The following is a 22,465-nucleotide window of genomic DNA, read 5'->3' on the forward strand; positions in this document are numbered from 1 at the left end:
TTGCCCAAGACTCTGAAAACAGCAGCCCTACGTGCAACGAGGCACTTTTCTCGAGTTAGGAAAAACCATTATCTTATTTCTTAACTCACTGCAAAGTTTGAACGTTGATACTTGCGCTCTTACGCTAGGCTAAGCTCTGCTGTCAACCCTGCCAACCACGGCAGTGGTTGAGACTGCTTCAATAAAAAGAAGTGTGACATTTGCTATATATATATATATATATATATATATATATAAAAGAAATAGCAGAGACAACAATGAATGAAATCAACAGGGACCAGGATCGCGAAACCGCGTCCTGGATGTAAAGACATGTGCTCGAACGAAGCCTTGGCGCAAAGAGCGGGGCTAAAGAAAATATAAGCAAGAAAGCGAAGGACCAGGAACGCGAAACCGCGTCCTGAAGGCAAAGGCGTAAGTAAATATACGTATATATACGTATAACAATTGTCAGGACGCAAAGCGCGGGGCTAAGAAAAAAATAGACAGAAAGCAGAGTAAACAAGGACCAGGATCGCGAAACCGCGACATGAAAGTAGATAGGCAAGCATACGCAAATAATTGTCAAGGCGCAAAGCGCGGGGCGAAAGGAAATTAAAAGACTGAAAAGGAAAGAGCGAAAGCAAAGGACCAAGATCGCGAAACCGCGTCCTGAAAGTAAAACGCAAGAAAGAAAAGTACGAAAAAGAAAGCCTTGACACATATAGCACGACGGCGACGAAAAGTAAAGTACAGAAAAGGAAAAGGACCAGGGTCGCGAAACTGCGTCCTGGAGGTAAAGACATACGTATTTATATATATAATATATTTATATATAAATGTCTTAATTTCTTTGTTAAGTCCTTTGCTTTTCAACAGTTCATTGTTCCAGTCCTTTTTATGCAAACCCCTACCTAGAAGGGGTGCGCGGATCAGTACGCTTGCGAGTGTAAGTAATCACCGACTCGAGCCGCGTAGCACGAGAAGACTTCGTGGTGCAACCTGCAAAACCAGTTTGTTAATACGCCGCACGGTATAAAGATAACCTCATTAGGCCGCCAAGGGCGCCCAAGTCAAAACGAGAACAACCCGAACAAAGCAAGGGCTTGCCCCTTGCCGAAAAGCAAACAGGGCAGGGGGGCCTTGTCCCCTACCGAACACAAACCAGGCAGAGGGGGGGGGGGGGCTGTGTTAAATTATATATATATAAATATATATATACATATACTTATATATATATATATATACATAATATAGCCTTTTTTTATTTTGTATAAACCAAAAACCCGATAGGGGTGTTTTGGTAATTCCAAATGTACCTTTTTCTTTTTTACCTTTTTACCTTTTTTCCTTTTTCCCCTTTTTCTTTTTTCTTTTTTATTTTTTGTCTTGTACTTTTTGGAATCATAAAGGGGCCCCACCCATCTAGTCGTTGGGGCCCCAACAGTCATATTTATGACCGTTGGGGCTCCCAACGACTAGAAGGGAGCCCCCTTTATGACTCCCCTTTAGTGCTTCCCTCCTCTATAAAAAGAGGAGGTTCCCCCTTGTAAATGTAGGGGTTTTTACACCCTTCTCTTCCTTTCTTCAATAACATCCAACTTATGACTTTAAGTCATTTTCTATATTTGTGAGTTTTGTGTATGCACATTTGGTGTTTGTGTTCTTGGCTCTAGTAGTCACTCTTAAAGAGTGACTTTTTTGCTCTATTGGTGCTTCCGCCTCTTTTCATTACAGGTTGCCCCTGTCGAAAGCAGACAGGGCAGGGCCCTGCCCCCCCTCCCCAAAACACCAATCAGGCAGAGGGGCCTGCCGGAAACAGACAGGGCAGGGCCCTGCCCCCTGCAGAAGACCGACTGGGCAGGGAGGGAATGCCCCCCTATCAGAACCCATCGGGGCAGGGGGGCTTGCCCCCCTGCCAAACAGATCGAGGCAGGGGGGGCTTGCCCCCTGCCGAACAGATCGAGGCAGGGGGGGCTTGCCCCCTGCCGAACTGATCGAGGCAGGGGGGGACCACCCCCTACCAAAAAACAAGCAAGGCAGGGGGCACCCCCTGCTGGAAACACAATAAGGCAGGGGGGCCACCCCCCTGCTGGCAACACAACAAGGCAGGGGGGGCAACCCCCCCCCCCGCCAGAAAGCAAAACAAGGCAGGGGGGCCACCCCCCTGCCGGAAAAAAAACTGAGGCAGGGGGGGCACCCCCTGCCGACAAAACAACAGGGCAGGGGGCCATTCGACCCCCTGTCGGAAAACCACGAAGGGCAAGGGGGCTTCATCCCCCCCTACCGGAGAAAGAAAAAGGGGCAATGGGCCCTGCCAAAAAACATACAGGGCAGGGGGGACAGCGTCCCCCTGCCGCCAAACAAAAGAAAAGGGGGGGCTTGCCCCCTTCCCTTGCCGGAAAACCCCAAGGCAGGGGGCACGCCCCCTGCCGGAGCCGCGGGCAGAGGGGAGGGTCGGTTCCCCTTTGCCAAAAAACAGGAAGACGAGGGAGAGAGACGCGTACCTGGAAACTGTCGGCGGTCGATGGCGTCAGCGATGGACGGCGCTGGACGGAGAGGGAGTCAGAGGTGAGGAGAGAGAGAGAGAGGCGAGGGCTTTTGCCCCTCGTCTGTCGAGCCTGCGTCTTTTAAAGACGCAGGCTCTCGAACATTCGAGAGCCCGAGGCCGGGTCAAGCTCAGATCCGGGCCCGACACGGCGGACCAAACCTCGATACGTGTCCGACACAATTTTTTTCCACGGGTTTTACAGTGAAGGCTGTGATAGAACAAATGTAGAAATCAAGCAAGTAATTTCTAAGTACACGGAGAAATCAAAGAAGAAGAAAGACGAAAGAAATAAGAAAAAACAGTCAATATATATGAAAGAAGTGAATGTATATTCTCGGCTTCCGATTTTAGCGAAGGATTTGCTACAGTTTCGCAGATGAAGGGGCAGCTAAGTAGTACATTCGGCTTGATATCACCATAGGCAAAAGGGCCTCATGATCTGTACTTTCGAAGTGATCCAGAGAAAAGAAGGCAAGTAAACAAACAAACCACGTTAGACAATCACTTCAAAAAGAAAGGGAAACAATGTGTGAGTACATTAGTAAGTGGTTTTATGATGATGGGATATCTTTTAAAAAAGCGAAGTTGCCTTCATTTTACAGTATGATTGAAGCTATACGTAATTTGGACCAGGAATGAAGCCTTCATCATATCACGAGCTACAAGAACTACTTTTGAAGAAAGAAAGAAAGAAAACAAAGGAATTCTTCGACCAATACAAAGTACATTGATCCAAACATGGATGCAGCATAATGTTAGATGGTCGGATTAGTACGAAAGGGTGTGCATTCATTAACTTTTTGGTTAATTGCCCTTTAAGAACAATGTTTTGAAAATCAGTTGATGCATATGATAAAGTAAAAGATGCAAATTTGTTTTTACATTGTTGAATGATATTGTTAAAAAAGATGAGGAGAATGTGGTTCAAGTTGTTACTGATAATGCCTCCAACCACATCAAAGCAGGTAAATTGTTGATGTATAAGAGAAAACATTTATTTTGGACTTTTTGTATTGCACATTGTATAGATCGAATGTTAGAAGATATAAGAGAATTGAATGAGTCAAAAAAATATTTTTGGAAAAGCAAAGCAATTGGTGGTATTCATATACAAACATATTCAAGTGTTGAGTATGATGAGCACACACACAGGGATTTACATAGTCTTGCAGTGACGAGATTTGTTACTAGATTTTTTACTCTAAAAAGCATATATAATTGCAAAAAGGACTTAATGTCTATGTTTATTGGAGATGATTGGGCAAAAACTAGTTTCTCAAAAACATCAGTTGTTAAGAGAAGGAAGTGAGTCATACTCTTAAATCAATAGCCCCTTTGATTGACGTGCTTTGGTTGGTTGATAGCAATAAAAAACCTATTATGGGTTACATCTACGAGAAAATAGACCATGCAAAGGAACATATAAATGTATAAGTTAATTTTTTTATATTCTACTAATTATAAATTTTGTTTTTCAATTTTAACTTAGCTTTTATAATAGTTACTTTCAATTCTTTTACTTAATAGGTAAATTTGCATGATGATGAATAAAGATATAACCCAATTTAAGAGATAATCGATAAAAGATAGAGCAGTCAATTTTACAAAACATTTGCATGCAGAAGGCTTATATTTGAATCCAACCATATATTATGAATATAAAAATATTGAGTCCAATGAGGAGATAAATAATGGCATATATGATTGCATCAACCGTCTTATTCGAAGCGAAGCGGATCAAGAAGCACTAGTAGACCAACTCATAAGACATAGAACTGTTAGTGGGCCTTTTGAGATGGAGTTAGCAAAGAAGAAAAGGAAAGTGCAAACGTCGGGTTAGATGATTAAATTTCATATAACTCGCTTTGCATTATTTTTATAACTTCTATACTTTAATTAATATCTACATTTTTTATAGTGGATTGGTGGATTTCTTTTACCATTGGTTGTCCCCAGCTCCAAACCTTTGTTGTTCGAGTCTTAGGCCTCACATGCAGTGCATCCAGTTGTGAACATAACTGAAGAAATTTTGAAGCGCTAAATTATTATTTACTACTAATTACTAAATAATATTTGTATATTTTAACTTTATATTTTTTTTCTAGATTCATACCAAGAAAAGAAACCGACTTTAGAAGAAGAAGAAGAACGATTTGGTTTTTGTGTAATATAATCGGAGATTGAAGCAAAGGTATAAAGAGCGAATGAACAAAGGAGATCTCGACACCATCGTCTTAAGAGAAGTCGATGAAAAGGATTTTTGGTCAAGTGAAAATAAGGCAGTCTTCGAAGATGACATGTCACTTGTATGGGATCTTATTGATAAGGCAACTGCCGCGTCGAGGTATAAGGCGGGGGCAAGAACGCGTACTACTAAAGACCTAAGAAACAAAAGGTCTAACAAAAGAAAGAAAGTGGTGAGCGTGGAAGAAGAAGACAAAAAAACTAGCTTTGCAAAAACTGAAGAATAAGAGCAATATATTGATGAAGATGATTCAGATGATGATGATGGACTTTCAAGTTCATCATCTAAGGATTAAATTTTTGTTATTGTAAACTTATTATAAACTTATTGGGTTTCTTTATTTTTTTTTAAATATTATTTAATATAATTGTTTTAAAGTGTTCGACGACATGTTATGTTTTGTCTATTGCTTATTGTTGATTGATTTTATGTTCTATACATGTTTGTTATTAATTTTATCAGTTTGTTTACCTATTTTGTGTGTACTTTTTTTTTGTTTTTTTATTTGAGGTACCACCTAGGCCCCGCCTAATCTTTTTAGTGGCTCACCACCTAGCGTCTTTAACAACTAAAGAGAGGATCAGCTAAGGATATTAACCTGGGGATGCCAAACCATGTAATCCCCGGTTATACTGCAATTTCTCTTTTCATTGTAACCAAAGTTATGAAACAAGGCAGATAGCTCAGCAACATTTACCACAATAGACGTGTACATGAGAAACATAACAAGAAAAATCAATTTTATATGCAGAAACACATGGTCCATAAGAGATATAAACCGAAAGGTAGGTGCAATAGAATCAGGCTCCATTGCCCAAGATATTATGTTATTTGACATCCAGACAATGCTCCTTCCACATAAAAGTCATTTATTTAGAAGTGATCATTCGACCAGTAACACATACTGGATCAAACATTAGAAACTATGAGAACAGAAGGTTCTCAACTATGATGAGCAGAATTTGATCTTGCATATCTCCTTAGCAATAAGCAATCAAAGAAATAGCACAATGCACATAAAGAGTCTCATCAAACTTCAAAATGAAAAAACAAGCACCATCAATATACTATTTCACATACAAAAATCTCAGAAAAAACAAGCACCATCAATATACTATTTCACATACAAAAATCTCAGAAAAAACAAAGCATAATAAATACCACGACTGTCAAATGTTTCCGGCACAACAAGAATGGCAGAATACAAGCCTCTACTAGCAGGAAAGATTTGTAGCTTTTCATTTAGTATCCAGTCCCAAATAGTAAAAAGGTCTTCAGAGACCTGTAAATAGCAATGCATAAAAAGCCAAATATGATTATAGAGAAAGAATACAATAAAAATTAGAAAGGTTCTCCCAGTTCCTCACAAGAATCAATGAATAATAGCGCGAATGGAACCAACATAGATCTTTTTCAAATCTGAACTGTTTCATACAGAACTAAGTCCCATACATTTATAGCTTCATAAATCGAGTTCATCTTGTTGATTACAGAAGAAAAATAGATAAGCAGGTTAGAATGAGGAAAAGACAGCCTGAAAAATACCTGATGGGAAGAGTAATGCTGGGAAACATTAAAATGACCACGGCGGATAGGGCGGTGCAAGCAATATGGATCAGTTTGAGCAATTTTCAATGCTTCCTCACCACAAACAAACTCTTTGTACCTGTATTCACTCAATTTTTTTTCACTTTCAACAAAATTCTGTTGGTCTAACATATCTTCTTTGACATCCTTATTTTCAGATTGTTCTGTAAAAAGACGAACGCAATTTGTTTGTAATAGAAGCACACATGTTTGTTGAAGTAGAGGAATTCACGTGAAATAAACAAAAAAATGCAGTTCAAGCCAGTGATAAGATCCTTAAAATCATCAACACATGTTCATCCCCTGGAGAACAAATTACCTTCGCACCATAATGATGTAAGATGGAACTAAAACATGAAGTTCAAGTGAGTTGGGTTCAGAATTGAAATGGGTCAGTTTCAAGCGTCAGAAAATAAGTGCTACAATACAACCTTCATACAGCAAAATCCAATGGACAGTAAAAAGCGCCTACTGGACTAGACAAGCCACTATAGTAGAACCCACCAATAATGTTCTAAACTGGATGTCTCAACCATATATAACGAAGTCATCATGACCTCAAACCATAGTTACAAGGAAGCAAAATGGATACAGGAAGTAGTATGAAGCGAGTGTTAAAAAGTAGTATGAAGTGTGAAGCGGGATTCGTTTTGGAAGCGTTTGTGGAAGCATGTGAGAAGCGAGAAAGGAAACGAGGGGGAAATGAAGGGAAAATGAGTGGGAAGTGAGGGGGGAAGCAGAAAAAATAAATAATAACATGAAAAACACAAAAACCAATGGGGAAGCGAGGGGGGAACAAGGGGAAGCAAGTGGGAAGCGAAACGGAAAAGAGTAGGAAACAAAAAGGAAGCGAGAGGGAAGCGGTTTGGGAAGTGTGCTTCCCCCAAACGGGAAGCGTGGAGCTTCCTGCTTCAGAAGCACACTTCACCCCTTCAGGAGGCGCTTCCAGAAATTATGCCTCAAACAGATGCCTTAACTGGATAGGCAGGAACTTATTCACCACTCAGAGACACCATGATGATTGGTCATCCGTAAAGATTAAATATTTTTCCTTTTAAGAAAAAAGCCTATTGGAGAAAATAAATAAATACAGAAACAAATATAGATGTGGTGCTTTACTCTTTGTAAAACAAGCATTTTTCACTAATATGGAATTTATCCTGAGTTTGCTCAAACAATGCCTCATTTAGTGCTGGCAAAAAGCTTTATCACACCATAGAAATGAGTGAACAGGAGTTAAGAACCGTATGATCTCAAAGAAACAAGTGAAGAGATCTCCTTTTTTACTAGTACCATTAGCAACACTTGAGTAATAGAAATGCAACAATATATATATATATATATATATATATATATATATATATATAAAATATGCCATGGAAATTGAATATGCAAACAAGAAGATGTGAGACAATCTTTGTTCATGAATTTCTTTGAAAAATGCTCTTACAAATACAAGAAGAAATGAAGAGGGAAATAAAAGCAACAAAAATGTTCTAGCAATCACCTATGGAGGGAGTAATCTTTTCAGTCACATTTGTCCAAGAAACATGTGTATCAACTCTGCTACTTTGTGGATGGTATCCATCAATATGACTAACCTGCATAAACTTCAATAAGGCATTATATGGTAGTTAATTAACCTTATTTAGAACTTCAATATAAACTAAATTTGACTAAGCTGCCAAACTTATTGGAAAAGAAGAAAAAAATTACTCCAATTTCAAAGACACTAACGTTAAGGGTGTAACTGGCTCGGGTCTTATCAGACCCGATTCTGAATCGGGTCTAAAAGAAAGACCCAAACCAGAGCCAATCTCATTGGGCTTCAGGTTCAGGTTCGGTTACACCTACAAACTATGGACCCATATGAGTTAGTGGGTTCGAGTATGCATTGGGTCAGGTATAATCCGTTTGGGTCATTAATACACCCGTTTTGATCCGGGTTGGGTTCGGGTCTGGGTATGGCTGAAAAAAGTAGACCTATATGGGTTAACGGGTTTGGGTATTATCGGTTCGGGTCTTAATCAGTTCAGGTTTCAATTCAGGTCTTGACATAATTGGTATTCTAGACCTAATTACTTGCCAATAAAAAAATATGTAAATGGAATCTGCTATTTATTAAAATTATATGCTAACAAATCAAAAGAATATTATTTATTAACTATTCTCAATTTTTTACTTCTCCTAAAAAAATAATGTCGAAATCTGAATATAAAAAGAATTTTTTCATGCCAACAAATCATTTCAAGTTGAAACAACAAACCAATGATATATCATATTTAAAATGTATCAAATTCAATGAGTTCTTAAGTATTATTCTGGGATTCGCTTCAACTTGACAAATTCCATGAAAGGATAATGGGAAATATCTGCAAAAAAATGAATTAAAGTATTGATTACTAAAATGTAATGCATATTAATTCTAAGTTTATCAACATCTTGAAATGTTTAATTGAATATATAACATAATATTTACAAATTATTCTAGTTATTTCCTCGTACTCCTCCTTTATAGTCGGTTCAGGTATATAGTCAGGTCGGTTCGGGTTCGGGTGTATAATCGGTTCAGGTACATAATCGGGCCGGGTTCAGGTCGGTTCAGTTTTAAAATATGAAGAACCATTTGGGTTCGGGAACATAATCGGTTTCGGTCCATTCAGGTTCAGGTCTTCATTTACTATTATACCCAAAACCAGACCTGTTTTCACTATGGGTCTAAATTTTGGACCTGATCCAAACCCATGGGTCCATCAATATCGGTTTGGGTCAGGTATATCACGTTCGTTATATCTGACCCAGTTACACCCTTAACTAACGTGGTATACAGCTTAAGGAACAATGCTCCCATGAAGATTACTCAATCAGGGTGCCTCACAAAAAAAATAAAAGAAAAAATCAATAGCCTAAAATCTGCGTAAATTATTGTGGCTTGAAAAAGCATTTTTTCCATCGAAAAAATATGATCTGAGTGTAGATTCCTAGCAAATCAACCATGCTGAACACATCTACAAGATCAGAATTGCAAAAAAAGTGTTGCAGAACCCATTTAGCATGTTTCTTTTGCTATTTACAGAAATGCCCCTACTTATTTGCATAACCATATGGGAGACCAAGATTAGAAACAAACAGCAACTAAGCCCATGTCTCCATCATGTGTACGTGCTTCCAATGTGGGACCACGAATCCCAACATGGACTGGATCCAATATCCAGATCCACGACCCAATCCAGGCCAATTCCAACATGCTGGAACAGTCTTTTAAATTGCAAAATGACTATTTGCAGATTAGTGGTAAGTTTGACAACATTATGGCAATCATGATTGCAAACAATAAAGCCCATGCAGAATAAACTTGTGACTTTATCAAGATCTTACCATCGTAACCAACCAAAAAACAAAAACACTTAATCATCAGATCTCAACAACAGCAGAAAGAACTTTTGTCAAAAATTAAATATGTAATTTAGAAGAATTACGTGTACGAGTGTTTCATGTTCAAATTTACTCTTAAAAGCCCAAAACAAACCCAGATTAGGGAGCACTGAATACCTTGCGACGTGATGAATTGTTTGAATTTTCTTCATCCAGAAACGGAATCTTCATCAAAGATGCAATCTAAAAAGAAAACGAGAATCCAACAAATATCGTGTCAAACAACAAGAATCTCACATGGAACACTCAATAAGCAAATGCCATTGAAAAAAAAAAGCTACAACCAATAATTGATACTTACAGTATCATAAGCCTTCTCACGTTCTGACCGTTGTGATGAGGTTATCGGACAGACGAGCATCTGTCATTACACAAACAAAAATATAAGTATTTCTGGATTTCAAAAAGGACATACAGACGAGGACAGTCGCACTTCACCTGATCTAGTATGGTAAATTGCGCCCCTGGGCTGCCTTCAGAATCTGAACCACGTACATGTCGAGCAATGCAATGTGGAATATCAAAAGGAGCATTTTGATGTGCGAGACCTATTCGGATATTTGCCGAGCCTTGTGAAAGGAAAAAAAATACCAAACCCAGAAAAATAAAGAAACATCAATTCTGATTTATTTGGAATATAAAAAACAATAGTAACAACAAACAAACTTCTTATGGAAGTATCGCAATATATCATGAGCAGTCCTAAATATTGATGTTTTGAATTTCTCATGGCAAATCGCCTTCAACCAAGATACGAAGTAGTTATTGCCAAACAGTAATTTAAATGGTGCCCGCATCCAATCACCATCAATCAAAATTCTACCACGATTAAAGAACACCACCGTCCATGAATGAAAACAAAAAAACTCTCCATCATGATACTCAACCCTAACCCAACATAACCAAGCATGAAGCAGTCTTCGCACTCAAAAATCAGGGAAAGAAAACAATACAAGCAATAAAAACAACCTAAGCCAAAAATCACACTGAAAACAAGCGAGAAAAAAAGAATGGTGGTCATCATGAACATACGCAGAATCGAATAAATACTGAAAATAAAATTGAAAAAAGATTCGGAGCGAAAAATCCGGGGTTAGGGTTTCACCTGGATTGATAACGACGAGATTGGAGCCTCTTTCTGCGAGAAGCTGAGAAGGTATCACGGATTTGAGATAGTCCTGGCAAAAGCAGAAGGAATTTAGCGAAGGGAAAACGAAGAATCGAACAGGGGAGATCTTCCTCGTTCTGCTTCTGGATACGAACCATGTCTGGAGTTTGCGATTTTTGCTGAGTCTAAAGTCGTGAAGCTTAGAATTAAGGAAGTGATGGAGAATGCAGCAGAAGTGGTCGCGAAATCGAAAGAAATCGTTTGCTTTTTTGTTTCGCGGCCAAACAGGAGGAAGCGCCTCTTCTGTCAGATGGCCGGGTGGTAAAGATGCAAACGGGTAGCAGCTCCAACTAGGGGTGGCAATCGGGTCGGGTTGGCGGGTTGGCGGGTTGGCGTGTCAGCATACCTCAACCCGAACCCGACCCGTTTATTAAACGGGTCAGCTGTGGCAAACACGAACCCGACCCATTTAATAAACGGGTAACCCGACACGACCCGCCAACCCATTTAATAAATGGGTTGGGTCGGGTAAACGGGTTTTCAGGTTCGCGGGTCAGGTTGGCGGGTCGGGCAGACGGGTTGGCGGGTTGACCCACCCGCCTAACCCGTTTATTAAACGGGTCAGCCGAGTTGGCGGGTTGGCATACCCCCAACCCGAACCCGACCTGTTTAATAAACGGGTTACGCGGGTCGACCCGTTTATTAAACGGGTTGGCTTAAGCCCAACCCGAACCCGCCTAAGAGGCGGGTTGGCGGGTCGGGTTGGCGGGTCGTGTCAGAAATTGCCACCCCTAGCTCCAACTCAGATTCGAGCCGAATTATCGGATCCGAAACCAATATGGTGGGGTTTATGACCCTATCCCGTTGGGACCGAAGCAGGTTATATTTTCCCCACCCCACCCCACACCCACACCCACACCCACACCCACACCCAAGACGCACTGTAGCACAGTGCATGTTCGGGGCCTAAATGAGTGTCACATTTATAAGCACGTGGGGCTCGTATCCCTGCATGTGTCAACATCACTTAGTGTCGGAGTCCGGTGTGATTGCAAAGACTTAAGTACCCTTTCTTGTTGTTCTTGCCATGAAATGATGATTTGATAAAAAAACAAAAATGTTCTCCATACAAAAAAAGAGAAACGACGGTTTGAGAAAAGGACAAAAATGTCCTTCATCCAGAAAGTTGAGGATGATGTTAACTCTTCAAATTCCAAACATTCTATTTTCGCCCTAAACAGTAAACTTTTCCACCATCTGCTGTAACAGGAGCTCCCTTTGACGATGCATCATTTGTCCTTGTCTGTTGTCATTAGGGATGGCAGTGGACCGGGGGAAAGCGGGGCCCCGCCCTGCCTCGCCCCGTTTGGACCGGGGATGAAGGGTATGAAATGGGGATGGAGGCGGGGACGAAGGTTAAAATCCATCCCCGTCCGGGGGTGGAGGCGGGGATGGACTGGCACGTTCACCCGCCCCGGCCCCGGCCCGGCCCATCCCCGCCCCGGCCCCGCCCCGCCCCATCCCCGTCCCGGCCCCGCCCCATCCCCGCCCCCAACCCATTATATTTTTATTGTTTACTAACCCTAACTCCCTTCCCTAATTTCCTAACCCTGGAGCCGCCGAGCCGGGCCGTCGCCTCTTCCCTTTCCCCATCCGCATTATCATTGTAGTCGGGCCGTCGCCAACCACCGTTGGTCGTCGCAGGGGGAGGCCTCCACCCTCATAGACGGGAGGGTGGAGCTCTACCGAGATGTACCCAGCGAGGTCGTGGCGGCCATGGCGGAGATGCCGGTGGTGATCGATGCTGAAAGCGCGAGGCGGGCTTTCAGGAGGTTCAACTCCGCCTTCGAGGAGGCATACCGGCCGCAGACTGCGTCGATCGTGGTGAAGGACATGAAACGGGGATGAAAGCGGCAACGGGGACGGGGCGGGGACGGGGCGGGGGTGGAGGACATGAAATGGGGATGAAGGCGGGGGTGGAGGATAAAATCCATCCCCGCCGCGGAGGCGGGGCGGGGGATAAAATTTTGAGGCGGGGCGGGGGTGGAAACCTTGTCCCCCGCCCCACCCCGCCTCGCCCCACTGCCATCCCTAGTTGTCATCGGAGCACCCTTTGTCGCCGTCTGTTGTTGTCGAAGCACCCTTTGTCATCGTCTGCTGACGTCAGAGCAACCTTTGTCATCGTTTGCTACCACCGAAGCATCATGTATCATCGTTTGCGCAATGGCAGCATCGTGTTGCCACCATCGGCTGCGTCTACCTTCTGGGTGTTTCTCCTCCACTGTCGGATTTTCAAAACTCGTATTGTTTCAGTGAGTTTCGTGTAAGGTTTCATTATGCAAATAAATTAATTTATAAATCTGAATGTTAAATCTTACAACTAGTTGTACTATTCATGCTAAATAACACCTAATTTAATTACGAAACAAATCGATTTGTACTTATCCACCTTATGGGTGTCAAAAAATAGTTAGCACAATTTATTCATGTGAAGCAACAATGCTTTATAAGTTTGAAGCAGTAACACTTTAATAAAATTACCATGATTTGTACTTATGTTTGATAAATCATACAACAATGTTTACGTATGAAGCTTAAACATTACCTCGATTTTTATAATGATCTGTAATGAAGGTTGCAATTATTTATGAAGGTTGTGATTTTTACAATGATTTATAAGTTTGAAGCAGCAATGATTTGTACATTTAAAGCAAAATCGATGTGTATTTATGAAGTTACCTCAATTTGTACTTAAGTTTGTTAAATCTTATAACGATGTTTACTTATGAAGCCAAATATTGTGACGATTTGTAATGTTGGTGATTGTTTAACGAATGAGATAATTTGTATTATTATATACTCGGGGAGGCGGTTGTAACATATAATGATATGGTTAAATTTATGTGTTGTGAAGGTTAGCAATGTCTAAAGCTCGTCAGACAAGAAATCCCTCGTCGTTTGATGGGATGACTATTAGAGAAATTATTTGTCAGGCTCATCTATATGAGCGTTATGAAAGGTACCAAAATATAATCAAGATTAATAATGATAAAGACAGGGACAAAGCATTGGAATTGTATAATGCGAAGCATTATCCATCAGATATTGAGATTGAAGATCAAAGGAAGCATGAGAAAGAACTAAAGATAAATAAGAAGGATGATGAAGAGAAGGAAAAACAAAGAAAGAAAAGGCAAATGAAGAAGGAGAAAGAAAGGCAAATAAAAAATAAAGAGGAAGAGAATGAAAGGCAATTAAAGAAGAAGAAGGAGGAGGAGGAGAGGAAAAGGCAAAGGAAAAAGACGGGGGAGACGGAAAGGCAAAGGAAGAAGGAGGAGAAGAATGAAAAACAAAGAAAGAAGGAGGAGGAGGAGAGGGAAAGGCAAATAAAGAATAAGGAGGAGGAGGAAGAGAAGGAAAGGCAATTGAAGAAGAAGGAGAATGAGAAAGAGAAGGAAAGGCAAATGATGAAGATGGAAGATGAAAGGCAAAGGAAGAAGCATCAGGACGAGGAAGAGAAGAAAAAGCGAAGGAAGGAGAAAAAGAAAGAGGATGAGAAAGAGAAAAAAAGCAAAGAAAGGAGAAGGAGGATGAGAAAGAGAAGGAAAGGCAAAGGAAGGAGAACGAGGACAAGGAAGAGAAGGGAAGGCAAAGGAAGGAGAAGGATGAGGAAGAGAAGAAAAGTGAAAGGAAAAAGCAAAAAGAGAAAGAGAAGGAAAGGGAAAGGAAGAAGTAGGAGCAGGAAGAGAAGGAAAGGAAAAGGAAAAAACAGGAGGAGAAAGAGAAAGAAATGGAAAGGAAGAAATTGAAAAGCAAAGGAGAAAGGCGAAGGAGCCAAGGAAGGAAGAAGAAATATAGAGGATGGAGGGAGGTGATGAAGAAGATAAAGTTGTGACCACGGTACATAAATCTATCCGGTCTGTCATGATTTACTGTGATAGGTATTATTATGTATAGCGATTATTATATATAGGATTAATATGATAGTGATTACTATGTATAACGATTAATGTAATAGCGATTATTATGTATAGTGATTAATGTGATAGTGATTACTATGTATAACGATTATTGTGATAGCGATTATTGTGAACGATTTACTGTTATATGTATGCTTATGTATAACGATTACTGTGATAGCGATTAATATATAGTGATTATTGTGGTAACGAGTGTACAACGATTATTATTTATATCGATTATTGTGTACAATGATGTATAAAAGTACAAATGAGACTAATTTTGATTTGATACGAATAATATGTTAATTTGTGTTACACAGAGGTCACAAGAGAAGTAAAGCATCATGTGAAAAGCTTAGAGGGTGGTGTGAGTGGCCTATAGTTCTGTCATGGTATGAATAACTGAGTGAATATCATAAGGATCGATTACGAAATATGCACTTTGGCGGCCTTCTGGACCAGTATTCTTTTGAAACATGCTGGAACAGCATAACCCACCTGGTAAATAAGTGAAATAATAAGACGAACACATTCTAGTTTGATTCTTTTGAGATCACTATGACCCTAAAAAATGTGACACGAATTACGGGCCTTAAGTGTCATGGAAGTGCTATCCTATTACGGGATTCAAACTATACCACAAGGGACAAGTGTATGACTCTTCTACGAATGTCAATGAAGGACTGGAGGCAATATATTTCTGGTGGAAGCAATTCCACATCAATGAAAGTTTATTCTTTCCATAATAAATGGGAAGGTCGGTCTGCTACATGTGCATCTGAAAGAGCTGACCAAGAGTTGCGCGACCTCTTTATTTTTGCGGTCTTACTTTATTTTCTTATTTGTCTGGTTCGAGGATAAGTTACATGTGGTTGCAATTCTTGGAAGATTTAGATACAATCGACAACTATGCATGGGGTGTTGCTATACTCGCACACTTATACAGTCAACTTTACCATGCGAGTAAGGGTACAAAAACTGTCGCAGGGTTTTGGTCATTTGTTCAGGTAATTGTTTATTACATATTTTATAGTTGTAGACTAGGATCATTGAAGGTTATAGTCTTACTAATATATTGATTTTGTAGGCCTGATTGTGGGAGCATTTTGTCACCTTGCGTCCTTAGTGTGGCCCTGTGATTTATGGTTTTTCAAAGATCGATCGGTGGTTTAAAATAAATGTCAAGGAAGATAATGCTAAGTTCATTTTAGATGGTCTGTAATTAAATGAGGTAAATAGTTTAAAATCATTTATAATTGTTTCGGCATTTATCATTCATTAGTATAAATCACATCTATGTTAGTACAAATCATTTTAATGTTTAACATTCTTAAGTAATGATCGTTGCAGAATTTTGTATTACTTAGGACAAATTGTTATCGCTTTAGCATTTAACTTTTATTAGTGTAAATCATTGTAATCGTTAGCATTATAAAGTAATGACCATTGCAAAATTTTATATTCTTTAGTACAAATCATTATCACTTTAGCATTTAACTTTTATTAGTGTAAATCATTGTAATCATTAGCATTCTTAAGTAATGATCATTGCAGGATTTTGTATTCCTTAGTATAAATCGTTATCACGTGTAAATCGTTGTAATCGTTAGCATTCTTAAGTAATGATCGTTGCAAGATTTTTTTTTGTTAGTACAAAGCGTTATCGTTTTAGCATTTAGCATTCGTTGTTGTAAATCATTGTAATATGTAGCATTCATTAGTGTAAATCATTTTAATACAAAGCTCTCATTAGTAACAGTCGTTGTAATATATTTAGCACTCATTATTATAACTTTTTTTAATATTTAGCATTCATTAGCATAAATAATTATGTCTATACCTAAACCATAATCTCCAATGTACAGGTTGTGTGGAGACCGTATGGAGATGGGGAGGACGAGGACCAAGAGGTTGTTGAGACTGCGAGATTGTCTGACTGTAATATTTGTCTGTTTAGCAATTATGAAGCCGAGTTGCAGCATGATAGTCGAGTTCTCCGACAAGTTGGCTTGGGACAGTCTACCTCAAAGTAGCCTGTAGAAGTGAGAAGGAAGATGAAAAATGGTGGGGCCAAGAACGTGAATTGACATGTACGCTTTAGGGAACAATTGGATAGCTGGAACAAAGGAGGTGTTCGTGCCATAGCATATGATTATAAATAACGACAATATGACCCCAACTATTTCAAAAAATATTGGAACCCATGTGTCAAAATTTGGAGATTGAGAATAAGCAACGTGAAAATGTTGAAAACCCATGTATCCCTCCTGTCCTCCATCATGTCATCTCCTAGCATAGAAAATACGTCCATCGTGTCCCTCCAGCTACAACAACGATTCCCCCAATTGCAGTACATGATGAGAAGCGAACACATCTCATAAAAAGGAAGGTAGTCTCTGCCACAAGGTTGAAGATGTTGGAGAGGGAGAATAAGGAGTTACTGAAGCAGGTGAGGAATTTGGGGAGACAATATGATACACTGGTAGAGATGATGAGATCAGTGTTTATAATAAGATCGAGGAAACTAAGAGGTCACCGAGGAAAGAGAGTCCACCAAGAAAAAGAAAGAGACAATTTATATGTCATAGTCCATCTGAATCGTCAAGTGCCACTGAATAAATATAATTTTTTTATCTCGATATTTATTTATTGTAATTCTATAATTTTTTTTTGTAATTCTATAATTCTTTTTTGTAACGTGACATTCTATAAATATATTATTTTATTTTTTAATAAGCATAACACACAAGTGTCAATAAACAAATCATTGTAATGTTCAACCTTCATAAAAAAATCGACTTAGAACCATAATTCTTTAAATTTCATAATATAATAATATTTTTTCAATCACGATTTGTTTTTACAAGTTATGTCTATGAGAACGATATGTCCTATCATGATTTACACAATGACTGATTCATAAAAGGCAGAAAAGAAAAACAATAAATAAAGCGATACGATGTTTAGACTTAGTAAACTATAAATTGTGACTTAGTTGCAAATTGATTTCACTGTAACGATACGTGCTATCGCGATTTGCTTGATACTGATTATCCTATCACAAATTACTTTTAAGAGCTTTGTCTATGTGAACAAAGACATATCATTGTTGCAGTAACTTTATAACTACAAAGCAACATGATTTATAACCACATTCATTTACAAAATATATGAGTATTTAGTTACAATACATCATGACCAATAGTTTGGCTTAGATACAATACATGACCATCATTATCAAAGAAAACATACATCATCATCAGCATCGACCCCACGTCCAAATAGTGATGTGCTTCAATTGCAATCCAGGTGGGCGTGAAATCCAGCTTGCTAGTGCAGAAAGCTTTGAGGCAGAACTGAAATATATCGAAGGTATGGATTGCAACAGGCAGAGAAGATGTAACTCGCACGACTAGCATATTTGTCATGAAGTATATCGAAGATTAGGTGGATATTTTTCTAACTGCGAAGGATGGTAGTCACCTTAGAGAGAAGTATGAAAAACACCTTCAGTTTACTGAGTGGCCTTCGCTAGTCAATGGGAATAATAGAAGGCAAATCTATCTACCAATGGCGGTCCTTATCTCTTTGCAGTTTTTTTTGCAGCATATAGTGATAATTTCAGTTGTTAGCTCCCTTTTCTATGTGAACCAATGGAGAAGATGAAGCTCGCATGACTGTATCATATTTGTCATGAAGTATATCGAAAATTAGGTAGATATTTTTCCAACTGCGAAGGATGATTTGTGAACGATGAAGGGTACGATAGTAGGAATAGATCAAATAGATGGTCATCAACATCACTCCTTATCTATCATATAAAATATATGTGCTTGCTCCGGTATACAAGGAAGAAGAAGAAGGAAGATGAAGGCGAAGGAGAAAAAAGAAGAAGAAGTTGCGCTGCCGCAAAAAAGAGGAAGAGTTAATAGATTAGGATTTTATACATGGACCACGGGTCGAGTCGGGTAGGGTTTTACATAGAATAGGGTTTTACACATATCTATATTAGGGTTTTACATATACTAGGGTTTTATGCATGTGTACACAAATCGACACGATGTTTAGACTTAGTAAATACAAATCGAGGTAATTTCATAAATATAAATCGATTTACAACTTGAGACCGATTTAAATAATAGTTGCAAATCGATTTCACTATTTCATTCATAATATTTTAGTAACAGTTACAAACCGATATGAGTAAATCATAATATTACATATCGATATCGTTCACAAATACAAACAAAGATATATCATTGTCGCAGTAACAATTGCAAATCGATGAGTAAATCGCTATATTACATATCGATATCATTCACAAAGACAAATAAATACATATTGTTTAGGGTTTTGGGTTCAAGGTATAGGGTTTAGGGTTTATAGTTTAGGATTTAGGGTTTAGGTTTCAGGGTTTGGGGTTTAGGGATTAAGTTTTGGATCTATCTAAATTCCAAATGGATCTTGCTTAATATATATATATATATAGTAGTTTAGATTGTGTTTGGATTTGATGAGATCTAGATGGGTCTCACAACCAACCCAATCTAATTACTCCCCCACCTAAACCCATTAATTTAATCAAATGCATCCCATCCCACCAAATCTGTTTGAATATCCTATTGTGATTTGCCTATTTGAGCTTTGTCTATGTGAACGATATGTCGTATCGTATTTAGGGTTTAGGGTTTAGGGTTTAGGGTTAAGGGTTTAGGAATTAGGGTTTAGGGTTTAGTGTTTAGGGTTTAGGGTTTAGAGTTAGGGTTTATAGTTTAGGGTTTTATGTTTAGGGCTTAGGGTTTATAGTTTAGGGTTTTAAGGTTTTAGGGTTTATAGTTTAGGGTTTTAGGGTTTAGAGTTTAGGTTTTAGGGTTTAGGGTTTAGATTGTGTTTGAATTTCATGAGAGCTAAATGGGTCTCACAACCAACCCAATTCAATCACCCCCAGCTAAATCCATCATACAATCGGGATTTACGTTGATGAGCTTTGTCTATGTGAATGATATATCCTATCACAATTTGCATAATGACTGATTCATAAAAGGCGGAAAAGAAAAACAATAAATAAATCAAGACGATGTTTAGACTAGATAAAATAAAAATCGAGGTAACTTCATAAATACAAATCAATTTACAACTTGCTACAGATTTAAGTAACAATTGCAAATCGTTTTCACTGTAACGATTTGTCCTATCACGATTTGCATTGATGAGCTTTGTTTAATGTAATGATTTATCCTATCGTGATTTACACAATGACTGTTAAAATATGAAAAATAGAAAAACAATAAACACATCGACATGATGTTTAGACTTAGTAAACTACAAATCGAGACTTAGTTGTAAATCAATTTCACTATAACGATACGTGCTATCGCGATTTGCTTGATACGTCCTATCGCATTGACTTGTTTTGTAAAAGGCATATGAAATAACATTTTTTAATTTAATTAATATATAATATAATTCATTTGTACGCAATTTTTGAAAACAGGTAGTAGGTGAAACGATGTTTCCTTTATATATGAATGAGACATTGCACAACTTCAGGAGGGTGTCAGTTCACTTTGCTTCATGATTAAGGAACAAACGAACCAATGTTTCCTTTATAAATGATGTGTTACTGAATCGAACATATAGCATGCTTCATGGGGGTATTGATGTTGATGAAGGAGACAACAACATCTACAGGCCAACGATGGTGAGGAAGGAGATAGCGACATCCATACAGTCAACGATGGCGAGGAAGGAGACAATGATAGCTACATGACTAGCGATGGGAAAGCAGGCGTATATTGTCTAAGCCTCATGACAAGTTTCTTCAAAATTTGTCTTTTTTATGGTGTATATTTGATTTATGTTGTGTACTATAGAAAGGTACTTCAATATCGTTTATTGAATATTCTGCTAATGTCAGTGGAACGTCCATAAAAAGCACTACCCAAAAACTCAGCAAAGAGCTCCAAGATAACATCAACCGACTGCAAGATGAATTTGCAGAAGGAAACACTATCAGTAATTTTGTACGTATGAAACCACTATCAGTTATATATTTATGTATGCCATGGGTATGTATGTTAGCACATGCATATTTATTTTAAATAGACTATATCTGATTTCATCATGTATATTCAAAGCAACACAACAACCAGTAGTATACGCGTCGTCACCCCTTATTTTATGGTATATCAGTTCTCTTATATGTTTATTTTTTTTATTTACTCTTGGTGCTTTGTGTTTTAACCTTACTATTATCACTGTTTCGTTCAACAGAGTTTCTTCCGCCGAATGTCATACTCCATTGGATTTCAAGATGGACTACCATGCTGGGGTAACAATGATCACTACAGAGACTTTTGGTCAAGTGAAAAGGTAAGTGAAGAAACCTCTTGTCCAAGGTTTGGGCATAACAGTCCTAACATTATTTGTACTATCGATTTGCAAGATATTTTATCGATTTGCATATATTGATTCCTATACTCTGGCAAACTTCTCAGCATTGTGTCTTATACGTGATGGATTTACGGAAAAAACAACTATGGTGCTACAACTCATTGGACTTTCACACTGGTGTACAATGTGACATTATGCATTTGGTAAGTTTCCATCTATAAGTGTAGCGTATCTTGTACGGTGGCCTAGAATTTACTTGCTTCTGCATTAACCACATGAGGGATTCATCAAAGATGTTTTGGGTGTCGACATTGGTGAGTGGAGGTTTCACTCTGCACACGATGCTCCTTTAAAAAATAATGGCATCAATTATGGTGTATTTGTAATGAAGTATATTGATGCAATATACAATGGTCGAGAACCTGATTTCAACATTGTATGCTCTACACTTAAACATGTTTTATTATCCTCTATTATTGGAGACTCAATTTATATATTGGTGTCACATTACCTTTTTGTTGCAGGATGATATAGTTGGATTCCGCACAAAACTATGCAAAAAATTGACGGAGTTTTTAATTGCGGAAGAGAAAAAAACTCAGCCGGCAAGAATACCTAGAAGACAATGAATGACGCGACCCCCCATGAGTAATATGATGTACAGAGACTTCTAACAGATTTTGTAGACTGTATATACAAATTTTGTAAGACTGTGTATACAAATTATGTAAGTCTCTTTGAGTTGAAATAAAATTTCAATTTTACTAAACATGCCAATAAGTTGGACTGTTATTTGTAGCAAATTCAAATCATTGTCTTCGACATAGACGTAATTTTGTAAACCGCTATAGGACACTGTCTTGTATAACGACTCTAATACAATATATGTACAAGGATTTGTCTTATTGCGATTTACACAATGACTGATAAAAGGCGAAAAAGATAAAAGAAAACTAATCGACACAATGTTTATTTGTGAACTACAAATCTAGGTAACTTGATAAATACAAATCGACTTACAACCAATATTCTTTAAGTTGCATAGAATAACAATATTTGTCCTATCACGATTTTCTTTTATGAGCTTTGTCTATGTGAACAAATCGTTGTTATGTTTGCCCTTGGTAAATAAAAATTGTAAAAGCAATTAACATTATGTACAGTGGAAATTATGATTTGCTTTTACAGTCATCCAATCATGATTT

General features: G+C 38.4%; 1 protein-coding gene across 2 annotated transcripts in view; it reads right to left on the reverse strand.

Moving 5' to 3' along the window:
- The window catches only part of ARP9 (actin-related protein 9), a 158,301-nt gene extending 147,106 nt beyond the window's left edge, over positions 1–11,195 (reverse strand). The window contains exons 1-8 of one of the 2 annotated variants that reach the window (XM_089990857.1): positions 11,061–11,195; positions 10,903–10,975; positions 10,236–10,366; positions 10,099–10,158; positions 9,915–9,980; positions 7,870–7,972; positions 6,321–6,526; positions 5,937–6,057 (exon numbers count right to left, since the gene is read on the reverse strand). In XM_089990857.1, the coding sequence (XP_089846983.1) occupies positions 5,937–6,057; positions 6,321–6,526; positions 7,870–7,972; positions 9,915–9,980; positions 10,099–10,158; positions 10,236–10,366; positions 10,903–10,975; positions 11,061–11,063 (763 nt within the window). In that variant the 5' untranslated portion in view covers positions 11,064–11,195. The remainder of the gene's footprint in view (positions 1–5,936; positions 6,058–6,320; positions 6,527–7,869; positions 7,973–9,914; positions 9,981–10,098; positions 10,159–10,235; positions 10,367–10,902; positions 10,976–11,060) is intronic. The other variant, XM_089990858.1, reaches the window with a different exon arrangement.
- Positions 11,196–22,465: the final 11,270 nt, after the last annotated feature.

Source organism: Nuphar pumila, chromosome 16, assembly GCF_984573655.1.
Source record: "Nuphar pumila chromosome 16, dmNupPumi1.hap1.1, whole genome shotgun sequence".
NCBI lineage: Eukaryota > Viridiplantae > Streptophyta > Magnoliopsida > Nymphaeales > Nymphaeaceae > Nuphar > Nuphar pumila.